This window comes from Pleurotus ostreatus (genome assembly GCF_014466165.1).
Source record: "Pleurotus ostreatus strain PC9 chromosome Unknown scaffold_1, whole genome shotgun sequence".
Classification (NCBI taxonomy): domain Eukaryota; kingdom Fungi; phylum Basidiomycota; class Agaricomycetes; order Agaricales; family Pleurotaceae; genus Pleurotus; species Pleurotus ostreatus.
The window spans coordinates 786,059-810,880 of record NW_023503156.1 but is presented as its reverse complement, the minus strand read 5'-3'; the positions used below and the strand labels follow the sequence as shown (position 1 = coordinate 810,880).

The following is a 24,822-nucleotide window of genomic DNA, read 5'->3' as shown; positions in this document are numbered from 1 at the left end:
CTCGACGCAGGCGGTTCCGTGAAGAATACTGGAATGAGAACATGATGGAAAACAGAGCTCTCTCAGATGCAGACGGCACGGCGTGAAGTCGGCGCGAGGAGATTCGAGTTCCGAAGCTTGAAGTCAAGGACGTTGGAGACTCGGTTCTGGGTACTCGTTACCAAAGCGCGGAGTACTCTTACCGAAGGTGCTCGAGCAAAGATACGAAGGAGACGCTTCAGCTCGGAGTAGCCACAATCCCGTCGCATGGTCCAACGGTACCACAGGTGGCCTTCCCCTCTCGTCTCCTTTCCTTCCCCTTTCCTTCCCCTATGTATCCCTATCCAATCCCCTTATGCCCCTTCGTAAGTAGGCGGATAGAAACCACCCTCTCTTCGCCAGGTTTGTACCTTCGCCCCAACAAGTGTGGTGGTCAGCCATGCCCCGAATGCGCGACACATCTCCGAAGACCCTGATTCTGATTTGAACTCGAACATCGCTGCTGGCGCGGCAACAGCTAGGGGTGCAGACAAAGAGCTCGAGACTCGCACTAACTCCGGACGTCAACGCGATGAGGTGGGGTGGGGTGGGGTGGGTGGATCTACGTATCTGCGCATGAGTTCGCTCACAAAGAAATTGAACCTAGCCCGCTGCAAAGTTACGCTCAAGGATTCAATTTGGCTGGGACGTGAGGGAGTCCAGATTGTTTGTTGGTTTGTTAGGCCCTGTCTCTCGATAAGAGTGAGTAGGGGTTTTGGTACCAAGACAGGTTTGTTCGCTGCTAAGCCAGCACCACAAAGCAACTGTATGTTGTCTATACCTTCGCCAATTCTGCCGCCCTTCAGCGAAGATACGGAGATGGACTCTTAACGACTCCAAGCATGCGTTGAGGCGTCCCGCGAGTGCACATTGCCAAGGGCAAGCGGGTCACTAGTGATTTAATCGCATGAGTGACACAAGTTATTGACATGTAGACTTTGCGAAGGCTAATATATCTGACGTACTAGTCATAGTCGCTTGCTATTTGAGTCGAGGCGGTTCCACTTACGAACTTTTGTAGGGCTTTCGGCCTCCCCCGTCAGCATGTTGACGTCGACATCAGCGCCAAGGTTGGGGGTTGGTCATTCAGCAATTTGTTTCGGAAAAAGTGAGAAAAGTTTCTATGATTTTTTTAGCAGCGACTTATTATGTAGAGCTTGCCACTGCGTCAGATAGACCAGAACCACGGCGTCGAAACTTGAGTTCTTATGGAGCATGGAAGCCTGGACGGCTGGAGGCTTCGACTTCGGCGATTGTGCCGCGCGTGGAGTGCTTGAGAGTTTTGTGTGATTACATAAGCAGCGCAGTTGGCAGGCGATGCGGCATCCAGTGCCCTTTCGTCATTTCCCTCGCTGTTCGTTGCTTCTGACCACCACTACCAATGCCTGCCCGCCCGGGCAAATCAAGCCAGGAGGGCTACTCGTCGTCGCCGTCGACGGAGGCGCACCTTAATGATCCTTTCAACTCCCAGCCACGATATTACGATAATGAATCCGACAACGTCGATTATGGGCGAAGAGATACTTATGCATCTGACACCAGCCATCCTGGGTACAACGATCCAGGCTACTACGACCAGAACAACTACGACGCCTATCGTATGTGCTTTTCTCGTCTATGCCGCTGGGCGTTGGATTTATCATTTTCAACCCGCCAGCTCCCCCAGACACCGACTCGGATGGCGATGTGTACGGTCAACGATATGCACCTTCAGCAGAGTCTCTAGCGCCACCGCCACGTATGTAACGCGTTACGCCTTTTCTCTGAATCTCTAAAGCTTTCAGCAGGCCCTGCCGGCGTGCGAGAAGACTACCCTGCATGGACAGTAGAGCGGCAAATACCACTTTCCAAGGAAGAAATAGAGGATGTCTTTCTCGACCTGACGCAGAAGTTTGGTTTTCAGAGGGATTCCATGCGGAATATGGTGCGTGTTGAACTCATTGCGGCCGTTGCCAACTATCCTGACTAAGCGCCCAAGTTTGACTTCCTCATGCAACTCCTGGACAGTCGGGCGTCCCGGATGTCCCCAAATCAAGCGCTACTTACAGTTCACGCCGACTACATTGGCGGGCAAAATGCAAATTATCGCAAATGGTACTTCGCGGCTCAACTTGACCTCGACGATGCAGTCGGGCAGACCCAGAACCCCGGCCTGAATCGCTTGCGTTCCAAACGGGGCAAAGGCGATACTTCTAGTACTGATAAGAAGGCACCCGCGCACGAAAAGTCTCTGAATTCGGCGTTGGAACGATGGAGACTCGCAATGGCCAGCATGAGTCAGTACGACAGGCTTCGTCAGGTTGCACTTTATCTACTTTGCTGGGGTGAGGCCGCTCAGGTCCGCTTCGTTCCGGAGTGCCTATGTTTCATCTTCAAATGTGCGGACGACTATTACCGGTCTCCCGAGTGTCAGAATCGCATGGAGCCCGTACCCGAAGGCCTATACTTGAAGACAGTCACGAAGCCACTGTATCGTTTCATTCGGGACCAGGGGTACAAAGTTGTCGATGGCAAGTTTGTGAGGACGGAGAAGGATCACCAGGACATCATTGGTTACGATGACGTGAATCAGTTGTTTTGGTATCCAGAAGGTATCGCAAAAATCGTGCTGACAGATAAGGTAGAACAGGCGTTATCTTCACCGAAGGTTTACTGATCTTCCATTTCATAGACTCGTCTTATCGACTTGCCTCCGCCTCAGCGATTTATGAAATTCGACCGGATCGACTGGAATCGCGTGTTCTTCAAGACGTACTACGAGAAACGGTCTTTTGGACATCTACTTGTCAATTTCAACAGAATCTGGGTCATCCATATCAGTGTCTACTATTTCTACACCGCATTCAACTCTCCCACTATCTATGCCGTCAATGGTCGTTCTTCACCCGCTATGACATGGAGTGCCACTGCTCTTGGTGGAGCCGTCGCAACTATCATCATGATTCTCGCCACCCTCACTGAATTCTCATATATCCCGACTACTTGGAACAACACGTCGCATCTGGCCCGACGTCTAGTATTTCTATTCGTTACCCTCGGCCTTACAGCTGGCCCTACGTTTTACGTTGCTATTGCTGAAAGCAATGGCACAGGGGGTTCTCTTGCGCTTATCTTGGGTATCGTGCAGTTCTTCATTTCGGTAGCTGCGACGCTTCTCTTCTCCGTCATGCCTTCCGGGCGGATGTTCGGGGACCGTGTAGCTGGTAAATCACGCAAGTATCTTGCCAGTCAAACTTTCACGGCATCCTATCCGTCGCTCCCCCGGACCAGTCGATTGGCCTCCTTCGTCCTATGGATTCTTGTCTTCGCCTGCAAATTCGTCGAGTCGTACTTCTTCTTGACTTCGTCGTTCGGTGATCCAATCCGTGTCATGGTGGGTATGAAGATTCAAGGCTGCAGCGACAGATTCTTTGGCGACGCGCTTTGCAGGAATCATGCTGCATTCACGCTGACGATCATGTACCTTATGGATTTGGCGCTTTTCTTCCTCGACACTTTCCTTTGGTATATCATCTGGAACACGGTTATCAGCATTGGGCGGTCCTTCGCAATTGGTCTGTCGATATGGACGCCTTGGAAGGATATCTTCACTCGTTTACCTAAACGAATCTATTCGAAACTCCTGGCGAACGCTGACATGGAAGTGAAGTATAAACCGAAGGTATTTTTCTTTCGCCTTCCTACGTCGCTATACCTTACACGTGGCATTGCAGGTGCTGGTATCGCAGATTTGGAATGCTGTCATCATCTCTATGTATCGCGAGCATCTCCTCTCCATCGACCATGTCCAGAAGCTTCTGTACCATCAAGTTGACGTGGGCGAAGGCGGTCGACGTAGTCTTCGTGCTCCGCCCTTCTTCATGTCGCAGAGTGACAAAGGGTTTAAGGGGGAGTTCTTCCCACCTGGGAGTGAAGCAGAGAGACGTATATCCTTCTTTGCTCAGTCTTTGACTCTTGACATCCCCGAGCCACTTCCTGTCGATGCCATGCCAACGTTCACCGTTCTGACTCCCCATTACAGCGAGAAGGTATGTGTCCATCATTGTCCGATCATTCCTATACTTATGGGGACGGGTATAGATCCTGTTGTCGCTACGCGAGATTATCCGTGAAGAAGATCAAAACACTCGTGTTACTCTCCTCGAATATCTCAAGCAGCTTCATCCGATTGAATGGGAGAACTTTGTCAAGGACACCAAAATTCTTGCGCAGGAATCTGCTATGTTTACCGGCCCTAATCCGTTCGCTGGTGACGAGAAAGGCCAATCGAGGGTCGACGATCTGCCATTCTACTGCATCGGCTTTAAGAGTGCCGCACCAGAATTCACGCTGCGCACGCGTATCTGGGCTTCGTTGCGCGCTCAGACGCTTTACCGCACTGTCTCGGGAATGATGAACTACTCTAAGGCCATCAAGTTGTTGTACCGCGTGGAGAACCCGGAAGTTGTACAGCTATTCGGGGGCAATACGGACAAGTTAGAACGGGAATTGGAGCGCATGGCACGAAGGAAGTTCAAATTCGTCGTCTCCATGCAACGGTACTCGAAGTTCAACAAGGAGGAGCAGGAAAACGCAGAGTTTTTGTTGCGTGCGTACCCGGACTTGCAGATCGCTTATCTAGAGGAGGCGCCCGGAAAAGACGGTGAAGACTCGAAGATTTACTCGTCGCTTATTGATGGGCACAGCGAGTTCATCCCAGAGACGGGGCGCAGGCGACCCAAGTTCCGCATCGAATTACCCGGGAACCCAATTCTTGGTGATGGGAAGTCCGATAACCAGAACCATGCGATCATCTTCTACCGTGGCGAATACCTGCAACTCATCGACGCCAATCAAGACAATTACCTAGAGGAGTGTTTGAAGATCCGTAATGTTCTTGCCGAATTCGAGGAATACTCCGTTTCGACACAAAGTCCGTATGCGCAATGGGGTGCACAGGACTTTTTCAAGAAAGCCCCCGTCGCCATTGTCGGTGCACGCGAGTACATCTTCTCGGAAAACATTGGAATTCTAGGTGACTTGGCTGCTGGAAAGGAACAGACGTTCGGTACCCTCTCGGCTCGGTCTATGGCGTGGATTGGCGGTAAACTCCATTATGGTCACCCCGATTTCCTCAATGGGTTATACATGAACACCCGTGGCGGTGTATCGAAGGCACAGAAGGGCTTGCATCTCAATGAGGATATTTTTGCTGGTATGAACGCCTTCGGACGCGGTGGACGAATCAAGCATACAGAGTACTATCAGTGCGGCAAGGGTCGTGACCTTGGGTTTGGCACTATCCTGAACTTCCAGACGAAACTTGGAACGGGTATGGGCGAGCAAATGCTTAGTCGAGAGTACTATTACATGGGTACCCAGTTGCCCATTGATCGCTTCTTGACGTTCTATTACGGGCATCCTGGCTTCCAGATCAACAACATGCTCGTTATATTGTCGATTCACCTTTTCGTCGTCACCCGTGAGTAGACTGCCTCGTTCCTGTTTGCGATGCTAACCAGCTATTCCTACAGTGGTATTCTTAGCTACGCTCAGCTCTCAGGTCGATATCTGTCGGTACACTGCCTCTGGCCAGTTCATTGGACCAGTGGGATGCTATAATCTTGTCCCCGTCTTCGACTGGATCCACCGTTGTATCATTTCTATTTTCCTTGTTTTCATGATCGCATTCTTGCCCTTATTCCTGCAAGGCGAGTATTGGGCCCATTTATAATCTTTTCTGGGGCTTATATCTGCTATCATAGAACTCGTGGAACGAGGAACATGGAAAGCCATCCTTCGTCTTGGCAGGCAGTTTGGCTCGCTCTCTCCAGTCTTCGAAGTGTTCTCTACCCAGATATACACTCACTCGATCCTCAGCAACTTGACGTTTGGTGGGGCTAGGTACATCGCTACCGGACGTGGCTTTGCTACAACCAGGATCAACTTCAACATCCTCTTCTCTCGCTTTGCCGGACCGAGCATTTATCTTGGAATGCGTACACTTATCATGCTGCTATATGTCACCCTCGCAGCTTGGACCCCGTACTTGCTCTACTTCTGGATTTCCATCCTGTCTCTCTGCGTTGCGCCCTTCATCTTCAACCCCCATCAGTTCGTATTCACCGACTTCATCATTGATTATAGGTTCGTTCCCACATAGTTTTCTTTCTCTAGTTAGCTAACACTATCTTCAGGGAGTTCTTGAGATGGATGTCTAGGGGTAACTCCAGGTCGCATGTCAACTCCTGGATTGGTTACTGCCGTCTTTCGCGAACCATGATCACTGGTTACAAGAAAAAACGGCTGGGTCATCCCTCTGAGAAGCTGTCCGCCGATACCCCTCGGGCTGGATGGCGCGCGGTAATCTGGACGGAAATCGTCTTCCCAACGGTCATGGCCATTCTCTTTGTCATTGCCTACATGTTTGTCAAGTCTTTCCCCGACCCCAACGGCAATCAACCACCAAGCCCCCTCATTCGCATCGCCGTCATATCCATAGGCCCAATTGTTTGGAACGCCGCAATGTTGTTGGTGCTCTTTTTGATATCTTTATTCCTCGGTCCAATCCTCGATCCTATGTACCCCCGATTTGGTTCAGTTATGGCTTTTATTGCCCATGTCCTAGGAGCAGTTGGCATGATCGGGTTCTTTGAATTTTTCGTAAGTCTCTTTGCTTCCATCTCTTCGGATATTGGAAGTGAATACTTATCTCCTTGTCAGTGGTTCCTTGAGCGATGGGATGCGTCCCACGCCGTTTTGGGCCTCATTGCCGTCATTGCCATTCAACGCGCTGTTCACAAGATCTTAATCTCTGTCTTCCTCTCTCGAGAGTTCAAGCACGACGAGACCAACAGAGCGTGGTGGAGTGGTAGATGGTATGGTCGGGGCCTTGGATCGCACGTTATGTCACAACCCGCTCGAGAGTTCATTGTCAAGATCATTGAACTTTCGTTATGGAGTTCGGACCTTCTGCTTGGACATCTCCTGATGTTCATGTTAACCCCCCCGATCCTGATCCCCTACTTCGATAGGCTTCATGCGACTTTGCTTTGTGCGTGCCAGATTTCTCTGCCGAAGAGCTATATTTACTGAGATTCTTCTAGTCTGGCTTCGTCCGTCAAAGCAAATACGTGCCCCGTTGTTCTCTATCAAACAAAAGAGGCAGCGCCGCTGGATTGTAAGTTTGATCTTGATTTTGATATTCTATAACATTTTCTGACCCGTTCTGCACGAAGGTTGTGAGATATGGGACTGTTTACGTACTTGCCATCACCATATTCGTCCTTTTGATCGTTCTTCGTGCGTACTCTTCGTCTCCTTCTTTTGAAGCGCCTAACTGTTCCCGACAGCTGCCGTATTCCGCAATACTTTGCGTTTCGATTGCACTCTATGTGACAATCTATGAGTGGACTACCTTTTCATGATTCATAATCTATAGACCATTACAGCTACGACGACTATTCCAGTTGGTATTCACCCTTACTGCCATATCATTCAATTTGGACAGTTGCATAATTCATAACGAGGACATTTCCGTGTATGCTTATGAAGAGAGTACAATACCACCTTCTCCTTTCTGCATCAATTCCGTAGGTTTGATTATTCGCCGAGTCATCGTCACAAGGTGATGAACATTCCCCTTGCTGTATCTTCATCACCACGGGACGCATTTTCGCGCAGTAATATTATTCCCTCGGGGCGGATGATCAACGTGAGTATCCTCTTCCTCGCTTCAGCGGTTAACTCATTGAAATGTTCAGTAAAACATATCCAATTCCGGGTAGCACGCGTGGTCGGTGGAGCACTTTGTGATGGATTCCAGTCGTCAGTGAGTTCACGCGAATACAATGTCATAGCAATGCCAGCTATTCTTGTGACATTCGGTCCAGTTGACCTTCGGCTTGATGCCAACGGATGTGGCGAAGCTTGATTTCCTTGTGGTACCGCCATGGAGAACACATGTTCTTAGTACCCAGCGCAGCCGCCTTAGCGGTCTTGTGGTGTGCCCGGGATGTCGATGGCGAGACTGGCAGAATATAAAAGGAGGATAAACTTGTTGTGGTTCATCACCTCTCTGGTGTTTCAACCAACGCCTCTCTAAACATGAAGTACTTTCAAGCCACTGGTCTTCTTCTTGCGGGTGTTGTCGGAGCGAACGCTCGCACCTTCACCGTGTTCAATGCTTGTCCGTTCACTATCTGGTATGTACGGTTCACCCCCTTGTTGAAGGTTCGTTGATGCTGATTTAATGTAACGTGTAGGCCTGCTGTGAGTGCGCCAGCTGGATAACTCCCGCGCAGTGATTATACAACGGACCATAGATGTTTACCGACTTGAATGTCGCGCCGAACGTCCCGAACTTTGCTACAGGGTCAGTGCATCGTCCCAGGATCCAAATTTACAAGCCTTGACGATGCGTCCATTTATAAGCTGGGAGGCTGGAGCATTCACGTCGGTGTCCTTCAGCGTTCCAGACAACTGGAAGGCTGGAAGAATCTGGGTAGGCGCAATCTCCGGTAGTGATCTCTGCCCCAATTGATGTATGAACTGTGTAGGGCCGGCGCAACTGTGACTTTAGCTCGAACCCTGGGCCCAACTCTTGCTTGGACGGAGGTTGTAACGGAGGGCTTCTCTGTGATGCACACACGGGTACAGTCAGTATCCCACCACTACAGCGTCCATCTCTTACTAACGCACCACCGTTCCCAGGGCGTCCCACCTGCTTCAGTGGCCGAGTGGACTTTACAAGGGGATGGTAATAGAGACTTCTATGATGGTAAGCCGCGTCCTTCGATCAACGTGTCGCTGTTACTGAGGGCTTGCGTTTCTAGTGTCCTTGGTGGATGGGTACAATCTACCGATGAGAATCACTAACAATGTTGGATGTCCAGTTGCGGACTGCGCCGTCGATCTTGGGCCTAACTGTGCGTCACCTTGTCATCATGATGAAGCGTGATCCTCGTGTTTAAGGCGATGCACATAGGTCCCGCTCCGCTCAAAGGGCCCTTTGATGCAAGCGGTTTCCCTGTAGGCTGCCGTAGCGCATGCCAGGCTAATTTGGACGGGAATCCAGGTAGGAGCAGGACACCATGATGCCACATGGTATAGCTAATTAGAGGTTTCTTATCAGGCAACTCGGCCAACTGCTGCTCTGGGTCCCACAACACCCCACAGACATGCCCCCCAAGTGGTGAGTAAGACACCCGAATGAAAGAAGTGCTTCTATCTAATACGATTCTCGAAAGGTGTTGCGTTCTACGACTATTTCAGTGCGTGCACCCTCTTTATCGTCCGCTGGGCCGAAGCTGACGAGACCTTCAGAGAGCAACTGCCCGAATTCCTACGCGTATGCTTTCGACGAAGGCAGCGGTACCGCTCTGTGGACCTGCGACTCTGGATTGAGAGCAGACTATACGCTTACCTTCTGTCCATAAATACGTATCAGACTCTCACAATATTACGTTTCTTGCCAAAGTGTTGGAACTTGGTGCGTCTGATAAGGTTTTGATGCCGACATAGGGTAGTGCGGAGAAAAATAAGATTCCTATATAAAGACGACCCAGCGCCTGCGACCGGGAACACAGCTCGTCACCCCCACGATAGGTCGATCCAGCGGACCTCCCCTTCATCGTCCCCATCCAGCCAGTCCCTGAGCTGGTTCACGTCCTCAGCGCGACGGACGTCGCCCGGATGAGCACCCACCACATTAGTGTCTTTCAGCACCAGCCTTTGCCGGTGCAGCCTCGAATCCACACATCATCACCTCAGCTCCCAAACTCTCATCAGCCGCCTCTTAGTCACCAGCCGGCTGGGCTGGACTTGATAGGCGAACCAATACATTTTTCCACCGGCCAATTTGCTGGTCAAGTCGTCAGGGCAGAGCTCAAAGAAATCCAAAAAGCTGATCTTGGGAGAAAGTGGGTGCCCTACTAGTGAGGTTCACGGAGACTTATCTGTTATTGAAATATGCGGGGGGATGAAGGTATGCTAGGGTGGACCGGAGACCGCTAGACCCTCCGCCAGTAGTACTTTTGAAACTCTACATAACGTATACCGTAGGCAATGAACAGCGGGAGGAAGAGGTTCCGGACTATGAGTATGTTTCCCACCGACTCACGCACAGCGCCACTAATGTTTACCCAGACAGGTCCACAACCACGGCCTTGTGTGTACGGTCGATTTATTTCCGGTACAAGGAGCAGACCAGCCTCCGAACGGCACAAGTGGCCAATCGTCTTCCTCACCCTCTTCGTACTCAACGCGTCGCGCACATCTAGAAGACGGCGCACGAAGTGCTGATTATTTTTCGGCGGCGTTTCCCGCGTCGCAGGGAAACACACCCGCCTCACCACACCCGTCGCGTTTGATTGGGGCTTCAAATATCGTGCACAATATAGATGGCCACTCTATAACTGAAGGGTCGAAGCAAACTCACGCTTTGGTTGGCGCTACGTTCGTCCAACCAGCCTCCGTTGAGTATCAAGGGCGCAAATGCCTTGTATTTGTTTTCTCTGCAAGTTGCTTTCAAAGTATCTGAACGATTTGTCTTTGACGACAGTGGTATATACAGGACTTAGCCGTAAAAGTCGAAGGCACTTTCATCCTTCGATACCGCGTCTTCGATCTATTCTCAAGACCGACTGAATCCGACCATCTCGCCATTCAAGCAGAATGCTACGGCCAACGATTCAAGGTGTATTCCACTAAGGAATTCCCGGGGCTCCAAGCTTCTACAGACCTAACTAAGGTCAGTCCCGTTGTATCCGTTAATCGCGGCCTTGAGTGCTTGACTTTTGACTACAGCACCTTGCCCGGTGGGGTGTTCGCTTAAACATCCGTGAAACTGAACGCAAGAGAGGCAAAAAGGACAATACAAGCGTCAGTCCAGTCCTATCCAACGGCAAAAAGCGGAGTATCGGATCAGTGAGTGACGCAGGGCATAGCGAAAACGAATAGACCACCCTGCCTGTGTGGGTCTGATAGTCTACCTTCGCTGCAATCGTCTCTTCCTCGTATGTATATTGACTGCATCCATTTAGACTTTCTTGGCGTCATTTTCAGACAACATGCTCCACAATCTCACCGAGGACTTTCTCTATCGGATTTCGTATTCGTTTGTAGGCTACAAATTCATTGCATCACAGCTTGGGCGGGCCTATTGTACTGTATATGGAGTTTTGACAATGACATTGGCGATAATAGAAATTACATAGGGCACAGAAGGGGCAATGACTCTACCTTTTAATTACCGTCACTTTTACAGAATAATGCTGCATGATCAAGGTTTAGCACGGATGTGAGTTAGCTCAATGATTTAATGACTGTCGTTTTCGCTGAATGGGGCGATATACTCAAAGTTTAGAATTGATATGAGTTGGTATAGGCGCCGCAAGAACTTTAGCAATCTCCCCAGCCAGTTGTGTTGGATTGATTTGCGTAATCTAGAGGGCAGATGAGTAGAGTAAGCTTCGATGCGCAGGATGTGCTGACCAGATGCCCTGCACCCTCTGCCCATACAATGGAAGCAAAGTTGGACGCTCCAGCGTTGTTTATGACATCTTCCTTTATAGTCCCGGGGCTATAACGTGTGAATTCAATTGCGATAGGAATGGTGCATGAACTGACTAGTAATCGCTGACAGCCCCATAGAGCATATGGACGGGGTAGCGTTGGACGAGGGTAGGTAGGTACCAGAACGCTCGCGTGCGGGTTACCCCATCGCGATATGAAGCCTAACACAAACGTAAAGATACGATTACGAGGGTGGCTTCATTAACTTACCGCCTCTAAGTGACGAGGGCATTTGAGGGTGACTCCCTTGGTGATATCTGGATATGATAAAGTGGGTAGTGACGTTAGTCCGTGTTCCTACAGTCGTGAGGAATGAGGCATATTCGTAAATGTCGATTTCTATCAAATCTATCGCACCACGTAAGTTTTAAGGATTCGCGCGTCCCACACTTGCCAAGAAGGTCGACTACTGAAAGCTTTCATTGCTTCTTCTTTGCTGGGCCATATGTCACGTCGCTTCACTGCGCCTGCTTCTAGAACGTTGGGTATGCCGGGAGGAAACGCAGGAAGGATCATTGGTTCCACCAAGTGAAGCAGGCTATATTTCACCCGAGGGTGATAGGTTGTGGAAAGTATCCTGGTACATTTATCAACATAATTCACATATGAAGATCCATCAGGGAAAGCCTCACAAGCCGACCGCGCCCGATGAGTGGCCGATCCCTGCAAGCTTTCGCTTACTGAAATCAACGTCTATCCCTGTGCCCTTGCCACTGAGGAAGAGATGTATGCCGCGGGCAATATCCTCCCAGGAGCCTGCGTTTAATCAGCCCTCGTTCCAGCAGAACCTTGTCTATCGAACGAACATAGTTTATCGTAGCCCTGCGTGAGCACGTTCTCGTTCAACAACGCCGAATCTCCGTGGTTGTAAGTGTCCAAGCACCAGGCCTCGCGCACTTTTGCCACCCCGCCTGGTTGTTTGGGTAAAAGTTCGTACAGGTCGTCCAGCACAGGCTCCCAGTGCTCTTTGTGGAACCCAGTCCCATGAACCATGATAAGCGTGTACGCGTCCTCATCTTGGACGTAAGGCGACAAGGGATCCCAGAGTCGCTTCACCGCAAATCTAAACGGAAAATCCGGTCGTGGGTCGAAGACATAGTGTTGAGAAGAGAGCGTCGGCATTTCAGCTTGGCCCAAATTCAATCCAGGCGGTGGTTAAATGTATGATCGGACCGGCGTCTTGAGAGATTTAGCCGGTGCTGACTGATTTGGGTCGGTGTCCGGTCAGGGGCTTCAGGGACTCATAGGGGCGCTCTACAGGTGACAGAGGGTATTACAACTACGAACTACTCGGCTAAGAGAGACTTTATAGCTGCAGCTCGGCTTGCGAACTCTAAAGGCTTTATAGGTGTGCGTGTGTCATGAGAACTGGCGCCCATCTGAGTTGGAAGACATCTTACCATGTGCGACAATAGGCAGTTTGGTTTCTCCTTGATTTGTCCGTGTAGTTGGTCCACAATCTCCGTAACGAGAGACCCACGGGGATATTTCTTCTCTATTTCCCGGACTGTTTGCTTGTCGAATACATGAGCTAAGGAAGTCCCGAGTCCCTGGTATCCCTGTAAATCAAAGAATGCTGACAATTGGACTAGGAATCCTGTGGCAGAGGATCTGCCGGTTGTGAATGGGATGGTGTGCAGCATGATCCCTTGGACAATGTCCCCAAGTTGTTCTGGTAGCAACTTGGGTTCCATGTCCTTCAGATGTTCATATGCCATGATTCCACCGTGCAATTCGAAGCTCATGCCACACGCCGGGTGACTCAGCGCAGAACTATGCTGTGTCATCCCCAGGTCGTGCAGGATGCACGCGTGGAACACTCTGTTCACCAATTCCTCCGAGCTAATCTGTGGCACCCCCGGGGTGTTCGACGGAAATCCATTCCTCAGCATCAAGAGCGAGAAGTAGAAGCATCGGATAGAGTGGTGGAACATCCCCGGAACAGTGATCTTCTGCGCGAGATCGAAGGAGGATTGTTGAGCGGGGGTCAATGTCTTGAGTCGGATGTCGTTGAATGGAGTGTAAGCTGGTTGGAATTTGGCCTTGGCGAAGAATTCCTTGAAGCTGGAGGGAACGTAGGCATCGTAAGTGGCGTTCAGCGACATGCTTCAGGTAGATGAACTTGACTAGTGTGCCAAGGAAATACACCCAGGCGTTATATACCCTAGCTGTTGAACGCCCCATCCCACTATTAAATCATCATGATGAAGCCTTCGTACCTCTCTTCGATCCTGTCGGAAGTATCCAAATGCCTCACTTGAAACGGCCCGTCTGTGACTATGATCCGTTCACCCATTCGGATGTCAAACTACGGCGAAGAGCTGCGGCTCCGAAGGTCGGTCTTCTCAAGCCACAACCGTCGTTGACCGTATACAAGACATCCTAAAAGTAGCCACCAGGATTGTTCTCCTGCGATTCAGAAGGTAAAACGCTTAGAGGTTGTTGTAGCAATCACACCCGTTCGTGATTGATGCCATCTTTAAATCATTGCCTTGCTGAGGTACGTTCTTGCCGCCGAACGGTTGAGCGGGTTAGGCACTTCAATCCAGGGTCGATTCCATGCTTGGATGTTCAGTTTCTTCGCATGGAAACCCTTGACCATGAGAGTTATTCAAAGTAAGAAGTAGTTCAAGACTTACAATGACGCGGATAACGCGGATAAGCGGTATCCGCGCAGTAAATGGCAATAGAATAAAGAATGATTTACAGTAGATCGGTACACAGATTGTGATACTTTGCAGCGTTTATGAGTAACCAGTACTTACAAAGCAATGATGAGGCGAAACATGGAGACATACATCATGACATTTATCGGAAAGTATCCCTGAATGGTGTATCTGAAGAGAAAGTATCTTCTAATGAGGACGAGGACCCAGAGTGACTGCGGGCATAACTAGCCGAGGAGCCGGATGAGACTGCAGAGGGTTCGTTGAAGGTCCACGCACGCCGTGCATTGTCAGCGGCTACAACATCAAGAGTCGACATCTGCCCTGCCGCAGCGGTCCGGGACAACTGAGACGTCGTCCCTTGTCGGGCGCTAGGACGAGGATGCCGACCTGATATCTGCGTAAGTACTTTACCTAGGCCTGCAAACTGACCAGAAACTCACCGGGGATTTGTTGCGTCGAAGAAGAAGCACCATTGCGCGACGAGGTATTATAGCTCCCTGCGGCGGTCGATTGCTGGTACTGCAAACTACCACGCACTCCGGACGTAGCAAACGTCAGGTCCGGGGTATCTGCGGGATACGCATCGCACTGAATGCACTGACACATCCCCGGCGGGCAGTTACATGTTTCACCAAAGCAGCGCATAGCGTTGACAAAGCTCTCGGAAAGATCGGGCATTTGTTGCAACGGACTGATGGTTCCGCCTCCATTGTGGAGATTTGGAGGCAACGAGATCTGTTGCGACTGTTGAGGATCGCGTTGTGGTAGGCGGGCGAAGTTTTGGGTTTCTGATGTGGATAGTGCAATGCCCGAAACACGGCGGATCCATTCGTCTAGCGCTTGACTTTGGTATGGATCTAGTGGGGGGATGGGCGACCCCTGAGGGGGAATGGAAGCCGGGAGAGACAGTATGGTGCAGTCCAAGCAGCTGGAGCAAGCCCCAGGATTAGTGCAGTGGGCGAACGCCGAAGGGGACGGTGCACGATGGGGAGAGGGATTGTGCTCAAGGCAGCCTGGGCAGAGGCAATTGTCTCCGCATCCACATGCAGATGGGAATGAAAGGCCATCATTGTCCACATTCTGGGCGAAAGTATCGGTCCACCCAGTAGCGAATTGTAGTGCTTGGGACGTCAACTGGGAACCGAAACCTTCGGGCAATTGGGGATCAGATAGAGTACCTAGGTTATTTTGAGCGACGCTATACGAGTCGCTTCCCATGTTGCTATGTAAGCCCTCGTAGGTTCGGTTATAGGGACTATATGCATGTCCATGATGTCGGCTGGCGTGTGGAATACCAGTCGAAGGGTGATGGACGGGGCCGGCGTCTGCAACAGTCGTATGGTGCTCGTGGGGCGATGGCTTGGGGAGAACGGGGCGTAGTTCCGCTATCCGCGCCATGATCTGGGACTGCATGTGCGCTGAAGGGTTACCTGTAGTATGCCTAGCGGCTGGGCGCTCCTTCACGCGTGATGTTGACGCCGCAGCAGGACCGTGGTGTTTCGGGGGACCCGGCTTCCTGGGAGCGCTCTTTCGAGGGGTACAGCAGTGGCATTCACCGCCAGTTTTACACGAGCAGCTCCCTATCAGGCATCGTTCAGCATTTAACTATACGCTGGATACGATGCTGAAACAAGTGAACTGATGCCTACCGCCATGGTCAGAGTCGGAAGAGACGCTCTCAGAGGAAGAATGGGGCGCGACCGTCGCTTCCAAGGCTTGTTCTGGTAAGCCATGCGGAAACGCGGCGCTGTCTGGCACCTTTGTTTTGCCTAGAAAATTGAGAACGCGCCTTACGGCTAAGCCCACCCGTTGGTAAATCAAAGTGATAGCGACACACACCTTTTTTTCTGGGTAGGGGTGCCGATACGGGGGGTGAGGTAGATGGGGGTGATGGGGTATCCGAGAGAATATCATCCTTCTCACAGATGCATTTGACATGGACTTGTTTCGTTTTTCGTAGCTCTCTGCAATGCTCGCACTGGGTGACAGGGCGGCCCTTTCTCTTGATTTCGAACAGCGGTCGGTCAGTGTGCTGGCACGACGACGACCGATGTCCCTTTATGCACGTTTCACTGATCGAATCGCTTCTTGTCAGCAACCACCACCTTCGACAACCAGCTCAGCGCTTACCAGGCATATTTTTTGTTATCGACCAGAACCTGCGTAGTGCACATCGTTAATAAGGCGTCTCGGGGATTGTGGTAAGCAAGAAAGAGCCGACCATATTGATACACAAGCCAAATTCGGGGTTAATGGATATTGCGGGATTCGACGCTTACGACGGCGAGGGGTTCGCCAGCGACGACGAACCTATTGTTATTGGGCGACGACGGCAAAGATGAACTCGTAAAATATGTGAGCTGCCATCTGTAAAATCGATGGATAAGTACTCTAAATCTTGCCCAGGACTGCCGTGAACTCTTAAAGCTAGATGTCCTCAACGCACGGACCAGGAGGCAATGCGCAGGCCAAACAGGCGTCCACTACGACCCCACGTTCTCGGAAGAAAGCACTTGCCCCTTCCAGAAGACAAGAGAGGCGTGATTGAGCCACAGTGCAGGCATACGTTACAGAAGATCCGACTTGAAAACTACCACGATCTCTGCGGTCCGACGACGACCACTTCTACATTGCGGTCGATCTGCGGGTCGCTCGACATAAGCTCCAATATAGGGCTTTACAGCTTTCGTGTAGAGACCACATGCCCAAGAACAGTGGCCTATCGAAGCCACTTCTTCTGCGAGGTACTCGGATTGCACAAGTATTTCCTTCTTATCGAATTCAGTGACTTTCAAAATGGTCCCACCGTAGACCACTGGCTGTCTCACATATTCGGGTATCTATTCGCCTTATCATCCCCCCAGCGAATACTCCTCTCGGTACACTGATATGCACGATGCGCGCTTTTCGCCACGGGTCGCCACTGTTCAAATCCCAGACCTTTCAATAGCTCCCCAAAGCGACGACCACGATCGTCCTCGTGGGTTTCGTCATCCGCAGCAATCCCGCCATTTGTAGACACTCCCATCGTCGTATCGTGAACTGCAGGCGAGTAGCGTGCGCGGACATATGATCCAGCGACAGGTTCCATCACGCCACGTTCGTAGATTCAGAATAAGCCAAATAGGCTTATACCAGAGAGCATCTCAAACTCCGGTATCTATTCCTAATGACTTTCCTTAGAGCACAGCAATATCACTCCGACCTAGATGCTCCGCGCGTCGTTCTACTGCGCTTTACGGCTACGAAGGTCAGCTTGATGCTATCAGACTATTGTTAATCGATTCCAAGCCCTAGGTTTCTCCACCGCGCCTTCGCAATAACTTCTCCGCTCAACGAGGCTTCCCAGCGACCACAGAAAGCACGTACACTTGCTACTACAACAGAGCGTCTCTTCTCGACGTCACATCTGACAGGCACTTTCCGAAGCTTCTTCTATCCTCTCGGTCTTCGCCGTTTAGTAGTCACCAAATTCCCACACTCCACGGCCTGTGTCTAGCTGCTGTTTATTGATGCTGTGCTCTGAACTTTGAGGTAATTGTGCTATAGAATGTCAATAATAGTAACCTTGCTACCGATAGATAATTGATTGGCCTCCATGCTGTGTGTTGGTACATGGTATGTGCTAAATAGATGTGGGCGACCGTACCTCGCTCAATCAACCCCCCTCGTTTCGGTGCTACGAACTTGCGCGTGTCTGGTTGTGTTGCAGGCCAGCGGACGGCAAGTACTTGGTTGCAGACGAGATCTCTCTACTGGCATCTCGAGGAAACCATCGAAGAGCTGAATATTGAATACCTGGCTTCTTGTAGACCTGCACGGTGTATAGTCAGCAGGTATGATGATGACCGCTAGGAGCAAGGAGGCGGCTTGCACTGATCCACGCCTATCAGCTTCGAATTCTACCCATTCTGTTACTTGCGTCGGCCACCACAACTCCCCTGTCCCGGGTAGACGCGGCCTAACTTCTTCGGTCTGTCGGTTATACTATCGGTCAACGTGCTAAGAAATCCTCTCCGCTGAAAATAGCCCCTCCTTACTTCGAACCCAGCACATCTACAGCATGAAACAGATTGTCCTGCTCACTCGGCGGTGGTAATTCACCCTTTGTGACGAGATACCAGTTGACACCGCTTCTCGAACACGTATTGTACCGATTTTCGCCCGTCTTGACAGCATAACCACACTGACTGCCTCGCCTTCGACACTCGTGGCCGCCCCACAGAACATCCTACGGCCATTGTGCTTCTCTCGATCAGTCTCCCAACGGCTACCTGACTCAATTCCACCGGTCATCGTACTATAGTTGCACTGCTGCATCTATTCTTAAAGCATGTGGTTCGAGGCAGGTATTCTTGGTGCCACAGGAATAGTGCAATGAACTTCTAATTGTCATCGTAGGGCTATTCTGAACCATCGTCAAGGGGTCAATAGGAACGCCACTGCCTGCATTGCAAGGGTGAGGCTGCTTCCTACCCCAGAAGAGCTAAATATACCACCTTCTCAAAATCTCGAACCAGCCTTGCGCTTCACGGTATGGATTATCTGCATCCACGATGTGGCCTAAATCAAACCTGCGAGCAGGTGTGATTGCTATAAGTGCACCGATCTTTGGTTCGACACCGAGAATAGCACAACGCTGCATTGGAGAAGGAGGGACGACGTCTGCTCGGTGCTGCACGAAGCACACGAGGCATGATGAGTATTCTGTCCCTATCCATGGATTGACCGATCCTCATTCCGTTGATCGGACTTGGAAGCCCCCGCGTTGGAAGCCCCCGCGGATTCGAGTTCATCGTGGTGGAACGCGGCGACCTCACTCCGTGGAGACGAATGTCACGAGGCCCAAAAGCACTAGGCCGTTTACTTACTCACTTACTTCCAAGTTATCGATGTCACTTGATCGGTCCGGCACCGTAAGTGATACACCATTCCTCTATGACGAGTCGACTGCGCTCACTTGATACAATTTATACAAGGCGTGCGTACAAGCTCCAATCTGAATAATTCGACACCAGACTCGCTTCAGATTTCTCAGCCATTTATGGAGCATCCTCTGGCACATTCATGTCACCGCTGCTGCAAAAACTACGAACACTTGGTATATGGCTCGCCGCTATTCGCATGACCTGGTACGAGAGCCGTAGGAAGTGCGCCGGCATCTCAAACGGACCACTCGCGGGCGTGTTTTCAAGTCATAAAGCGTCCAAGCCGGATATTCTCGATGTTCCATTTCGGCGTTGAAGGACTCCTAACGAATATCAAAACGTGTCATGGTTGAATGGTAGAATGACGTACAATATCCCAATCACTAAGAGCTGAGCAGTTCGAATTTGACAAGAATATTGTCGAAAGGATAAGACTGTGTGGGTTGGGGAAGGCGTCTGATAGGTGATCAAAGCTTTCGGCATTCAAGGTTCGGCAAGTGAGCTCAAGACGTCGTACGAGATTCCCTCCAGGGCGTTTGAACGTTTTGCAAAATGACGCTACGTGGTCCACGTCTATGAAGAAGCCGCTTATTTCTATGCAATCAAGCATGGGGAAGTCGGCGACGGCCCAAATTTGTTGAAATGGATTGTTCAAGCTATCGCCCCAGTCGAATGGGTCCCAAGCAACGGAGAGCCTGCGTAACGAGGGGATATGGAGGGTCGCAATACCGAATGGCGCACCCCCAGCAGTGCGGCGAACTAATGATTTCAGTCCCTCGATATTCTCCCCGTGCGCATTCAGAAATTGGGCTACATCGGATCTAATGGTGCCGTATACAGAGAGACTGACGTGTTTGAGCCTGGAAAGGCGATCTGTGAAAGGTAGGTAAATAGAGAACGCATTGAACATCGCCGTAGACACATAGGGAGACCGGTGAGCATCGTATGGACTGAACTTGAGGTAGATATAGCCAACATCTGTAAGCGAAGAGACTCTAATGACTTCGATGCGGTGTTTATTAGGTTGGCCAATCCACGCGCCTCGCCCTCGTACCTTGCAGCGAGACGGACAGATGCTTGATACCATGTACGTCGAGGAATGTCGGGTGAACGTATATATGTCCCGCCTGAATACGGATAGATAGAGAGTCAACGCGACCAGATAGCAGCGACCAGATTTGGCCCGCCATAGGCAAGTATCGTTCGACAAGTCCATCGGTGGGGTGGAGGTCAAATAAGACAGACCTTAGGCCGTGCATATTATTTATCCCTCCCAGCAGGAGCTTTTGGACGCTGGCAATAGATTTGGGGGTCAGTGCCGCAGGGTCTTTACTGAAAAGGCCCACATATGTCGAAATTGGTTTCTGAGTGATCGAAACCGCGTCGACTTGGACCTGCACAAGACCTCGAGTATCCCGCAGCATATTTCAAGGTCTTGAACACCAATAAATCCGGTAGTAGCCATGCCTGCTCACTTTCTATGGGCTTCATACCGCGTCATGGAAATTGCGGCGAGCCGTATACCTAGTGTTCGCAGTTTCCGTGGGAGCGGCCACATGCATGCACCAGAGGATGCAAAAGGAATGGCGAATGCTTCATCCCCTTGTCACTTGGTGTACAATATTCTGTACTGTTTCGTTTCGCAACTGATTTGAGCTGAAAGATGGAAGTGTATGACTATTTTATGTTAATATTTGAACTAGTATCTCAATTCTGGTCCCAGCCTTTCGTTGTTGTAAGTTACCTGATCGGTCGTGGGAATACCGACGCTAGGCTAAGAGATGTCAAAGAGACGCCAGAACTCACTCCGATCCCACTGCGTTCTCAAGGGGTGCAGGGATACCACCGGGCTTTGCGTATGCCGCCAACGCTCCCCTTCGAGATATGGGCTTGCATTGCATCCTATCTATCTAATGTCGAACTGAAGACATTGTCCAGTGTCAACAGGGCGCTGTGTCAGATCTCCTTGAATGCCTGGTACAAGACCTTGCAGGTGCACCAGCTTTCGCAATACACAGTCGCAAAACTTCAAATGATGCGGTGCGTAGGGAAACCAATGCTTCAATGATCCAAATTACAACGCTTATGCCTTCACAGGGACACGGCTTCAGCCGTAGGACGTGTTCAAGATCTCGAGGTTAATATCTCAGCATTTGAGACCTTGGCGAGATTGACGCGGTTTCAGCGGCTCAGAAACCAATTTCGACGCTTGTTTAGTCTTCCCGGAAAATATCCTGCAGCTTTGACCACGAAGTCCGTTACCAGCGTCCAGAAACTCTTGCTAGACGCGATAAGAAATATGCACGACCTAAAAGCTGTATGCTTTGACTTTACTCGCGCCCATGACACCAGACAATATTTGTCTGTGCATGAGGTTTGGTCGCTACTCTCCGGTCGGGTAGACACATTGTCTATCTATATCTGCCCCGACGACGCACACTTGCTCCCTTCGACTTTCTCCAGTATACTTGGGATAAAACATCTGTACATCGAGTTACGAGGCTTCCGGGTGACCGAGGTGCGCGGGTTAACCGAACTGATAAATACGGCCTCCCAGTCGTTGGAGACGTTTGCATGGAAATCAAACTTCTGCTTCATAGATTTCTCAAGTTCGATCCATAGGTCGTTCCCCATCCTGCGTATGTTTTTGCGCTTGACTGGGATGTACAGCTCTAACCCCCGCCTTCTGTAGATGTTTTCCCAAAACTTAAACGTGCGGATCTGGCTGTTTGGAACACCACAGGCTCCGAAGTGACGACATTCTTGAATGCCCACGGGGGGAGCCTTGAGGAATTGAATTTAGAATTCTCTCACCCTGACGGGGGTCCACCGGTCGGCGTCGCGGCCCTCCAGCTCCCCTCACTGCGTACCCTTTCTATCGCGTGGAATTGGTGCAAATGGGGTGGTCCCGTTACTATCCCGTTTCAACGACTTTGGTCCGGTGCCAACTTCCCCATGCTCAGTTGCCTGGAAATAAATGATCCTTACATGAAGATGGACCATGTGGCTTTCTTTTGCGATGTGTTCAGAGAGTCAGGTGGAAATCGCATACGGCGTCTTTCGTTCCATTGCGAAGCCTTGAACGCGGAAACCTTCGACCATCTATCAGAGGCCTTCCCGAACCTACACACACTCATCGTCACAGTGATATCCTTGCCAAAACCCAGGGACAAATTGTGGAACATCGTGTGTTGTCCTCCCTCCAACTACCTCTTGTATTCTCTGACATAGACCGAAAGGAGTCTTTTGTTGCCGAAATGGCACATCGACAATATAATGGTTGGCCGCTTTATGACTTAGAAATCACGCCTCCGGATCGGTTACGCTACAGGAAGACGACGCGGTTTGATGACTTCACAAGGCCCTCGTACCTGGCCATGCAAATAGTGGCGAGCCGCATACCCAGTGTTCGAAGTTTCTTTGGGAGTGGCCACACTGACGTACCACGGGAAGCGCAGTGGTTACCATTACCATGGTGCCTTGTGAATGGTGTAGTGACAAGAGGGCGTTTACATCATCAGGTGTTGATGAAAATCAACGAGAATGGCTAGTAATACACGAAGCATATTGGTACAATCAGAGGGCTCGGGATATAGCGTAACATAGAAAATCAGCTGGACTGGTGCAAGGATTCGTCAGTTCGCACCACTATACCGCTGTAAGAACTTTTCGTGAAATTTCTCCAATTTGCGAACATAATCCTCCACTCCGGGGCAAAGACATGTCAGCCTGTAATGCCATTCACCCTGCTTCTGGCCAAACCCGCTTCCAGGAACTACACAAATCCCCGTGTCATGGAGCAATTGAAGCGCATAAAACGCATCTGGCTCCTTTCCTGCCTCCCGTGCAGCTTCAATGGCCTCGTCCGGCAATCTAATCTGGGGATACAGGTAGAGAGCACCGGGGGAATCGACACATGATACACCAGGGAGAGCGTTGAGTCGTCCTGACATCGTTTTGGTGCGGTGGGCAAGAGTCGCGTGGATTTCATCCGTCTCTTTCTTCCATAAATCGTACGACTCCTCGCCAGGGTTAGGCGGTCGAATCATCGTGTCTACGCCAATCTGCCCGGATAAAGGTGGGCATAGGTTCACGGACACCATTTTGTAGATAAGATCGAGTATGTTGGCTGGGAAATTGGTGCATTCGAAATACCCTCCTCGACGGCCGCATTCGCCTGAAACACCCTTCGAGATAGAGTGGAGTGATACGAGGGGGACGGGTGATTGTATTTGAGATACAATCTTTTTGAAAGAGATAAACGGGTGGGTTGTCGGTTTATGGAGGTTTACTTGGTATACTTCATCGGCTAGCAAGACGAGTGAGTGCTTCTCGCACAGTTTGACCAACTCGATCTGCGTGTCTTCGTCAAGTAACGCACCCGTAGGGTTGCCGGGGTTGATTATTACCAATGCTTTGGCTGTGACACCTTCACGGTGCGCCTTCTCGATAGCTGCTTCAATGTCGTGGATTGATGTGGCCCAGTCAGCTGCTTCGTTGAGATGGAAGGGAAGCGGTACACCGTTGAACCGAGCGAGGGTTGCGGTATAAAGCGGATACTGGGGTATCGGAATCAAGACGCCGGATTTATGGGGTACGGAGATTAACATGGAGATCAACAGGCTGACACCTGCTGAAGCACCGCCGGTTAGGAAAATGTGATTCGGATCTGAGGGGAAGCCATCGCGTTCTACGGACAGAATGAGGACATCACACGAGCACGAAGTATTGGGACGCACCTTCAATGAATTTGGCCACATTCTCTCTGATAAAGGGAACTCCTTGACTATGGGAGTACGCGCCTATTGATCCGATAGCCTCGTGCAGCTCTTTTGCGCGAGCGACTACGTCTTTCGGGAAAGCATCTGGCGCGATGTCTGCCAAAGCTGGCCATTCCATCAACGCAGCGACCTGTAAAACACGATATCTCATCGTTTCGTGATGAAGGCGCCAACGTGCATACCTGTCTTGTAAAAGTAATAGGTGGTTGATCCAGTCCCTTTTGCTGAGGGTTGCCAATGTTCGAGGAGATGACCTTGTCGAAGGGGAGACCATGATTCTCTCCTTTTAGCTGGACTCGAAGCTCCTCTGCTCTGATAGCCAACTCTCCGCGGACGGCATACTGTACATTGAGAATCGCGGGATTCAGCGCCTCTGGTGTGAGCTGGCGCATTTTAGTGGATTTGAGGGTAATTGGGGGATAGAAGTGGGGAGAGGCATTTTGGATTGTCGTGTGCCGTCATATACCCCTCTTTCTGATCCAGGCCGGAGCTAGACAGAGAACGTGGTTATTGATTTTGAATCGGACACTGGCGTACCTTGGCTGCAGCCTTTCTAAGAAATAAGGAAGCTGACGAACCGCAACCTAGATGGTGGCGGTACTGATCCATTTCTCGACCGCCACCCAAAAGTGATTTAGGGGTTAAGATACTACAGAGCCAAGCTGTTCAAGAGCAATAACAGACGATGCAGCCAAACAGCTGTAACGGCGAACCTGAGCATGCCGGATACGCTGGCACCTTCTTTCGACTGTAGCTGACTGCAGAGGACAGTGTTGAAGCCTGTCTCTCGAGCACAGTATGATATGACACAAGCTCAAATTTAATTTACTCGAGCCTACTTATAATACTTTTTCTGCATCAGCGCAAGTGGTC

General features: G+C 50.6%; 8 protein-coding genes across 8 annotated transcripts; 4 read left to right on the top strand and 4 right to left on the bottom strand.

Annotated features, from left to right (window-relative positions):
• Positions 1 to 1,399: 1,399 nt before the first annotated feature.
• FKS1_1 (1,3-beta-D-glucan synthase) lies at positions 1,400 to 7,405 on the top strand (the record flags this gene model as incomplete). The annotated part of the gene is made up of 13 exons (XM_036769923.1): positions 1,400 to 1,616; positions 1,676 to 1,756; positions 1,806 to 1,942; positions 1,997 to 2,638; positions 2,690 to 3,679; positions 3,732 to 4,046; positions 4,099 to 5,479; positions 5,763 to 6,144; positions 6,195 to 6,660; positions 6,721 to 7,051; positions 7,104 to 7,177; positions 7,236 to 7,299; positions 7,350 to 7,405. The coding sequence occupies 13 exons, from the start codon at positions 1,400 to 1,402 to the stop codon at positions 7,403 to 7,405; spliced, it is 5,136 nt and encodes a 1,711-aa protein (XP_036635768.1).
• Positions 7,406 to 8,103: 698 nt separating this feature from the next.
• On the top strand, positions 8,104 to 9,434 carry PC9H_000260 (uncharacterized protein; the record flags this gene model as incomplete). Its single annotated transcript, XM_036769922.1, has 11 exons — positions 8,104 to 8,201; positions 8,262 to 8,268; positions 8,322 to 8,371; positions 8,431 to 8,500; positions 8,556 to 8,654; positions 8,710 to 8,776; positions 8,832 to 8,924; positions 8,984 to 9,073; positions 9,131 to 9,190; positions 9,246 to 9,269; positions 9,322 to 9,434. The coding sequence occupies 11 exons, from the start codon at positions 8,104 to 8,106 to the stop codon at positions 9,432 to 9,434; spliced, it is 771 nt and encodes a 256-aa protein (XP_036635767.1).
• Positions 9,435 to 9,690: 256 nt separating this feature from the next.
• Positions 9,691 to 10,956, top strand: PC9H_000259 (uncharacterized protein; the record flags this gene model as incomplete). Its single annotated transcript, XM_036769921.1, has 5 exons — positions 9,691 to 9,917; positions 9,983 to 10,096; positions 10,144 to 10,529; positions 10,587 to 10,747; positions 10,804 to 10,956. The coding sequence occupies 5 exons, from the start codon at positions 9,691 to 9,693 to the stop codon at positions 10,954 to 10,956; spliced, it is 1,041 nt and encodes a 346-aa protein (XP_036635766.1).
• Positions 10,957 to 11,351: 395 nt separating this feature from the next.
• Positions 11,352 to 12,693, bottom strand: PC9H_000258 (uncharacterized protein; the record flags this gene model as incomplete). Its single annotated transcript, XM_036769920.1, has 7 exons — positions 11,352 to 11,441; positions 11,491 to 11,578; positions 11,626 to 11,732; positions 11,782 to 11,868; positions 11,929 to 12,148; positions 12,204 to 12,327; positions 12,378 to 12,693. 7 exons carry the CDS (start codon positions 12,691 to 12,693, stop codon positions 11,352 to 11,354), a joined length of 1,032 nt encoding a protein of 343 aa, XP_036635765.1.
• Positions 12,694 to 12,857: 164 nt separating this feature from the next.
• On the bottom strand, positions 12,858 to 13,676 carry PC9H_000257 (uncharacterized protein; the record flags this gene model as incomplete). The annotated part of the gene is made up of 1 exon (XM_036769919.1): positions 12,858 to 13,676. The coding sequence occupies one exon, from the start codon at positions 13,674 to 13,676 to the stop codon at positions 12,858 to 12,860; it is 819 nt and encodes a 272-aa protein (XP_036635764.1).
• Positions 13,677 to 14,379: 703 nt separating this feature from the next.
• Positions 14,380 to 15,638, bottom strand: PC9H_000256 (uncharacterized protein; the record flags this gene model as incomplete). The annotated part of the gene is made up of 2 exons (XM_036769918.1): positions 14,380 to 14,627; positions 14,681 to 15,638. The coding sequence occupies 2 exons, from the start codon at positions 15,636 to 15,638 to the stop codon at positions 14,380 to 14,382; spliced, it is 1,206 nt and encodes a 401-aa protein (XP_036635763.1).
• A 5,562-nt stretch (positions 15,639 to 21,200) lies between these two features.
• On the top strand, positions 21,201 to 22,399 carry PC9H_000255 (uncharacterized protein; the record flags this gene model as incomplete). The annotated part of the gene is made up of 4 exons (XM_036769917.1): positions 21,201 to 21,208; positions 21,266 to 21,305; positions 21,354 to 21,807; positions 21,861 to 22,399. 4 exons carry the CDS (start codon positions 21,201 to 21,203, stop codon positions 22,397 to 22,399), a joined length of 1,041 nt encoding a protein of 346 aa, XP_036635762.1.
• A 404-nt stretch (positions 22,400 to 22,803) lies between these two features.
• PC9H_000254 (uncharacterized protein) lies at positions 22,804 to 24,341 on the bottom strand (the record flags this gene model as incomplete). Its single annotated transcript, XM_036769916.1, has 3 exons — positions 22,804 to 23,858; positions 23,908 to 24,079; positions 24,132 to 24,341. The coding sequence occupies 3 exons, from the start codon at positions 24,339 to 24,341 to the stop codon at positions 22,804 to 22,806; spliced, it is 1,437 nt and encodes a 478-aa protein (XP_036635761.1).
• Positions 24,342 to 24,822: the final 481 nt, after the last annotated feature.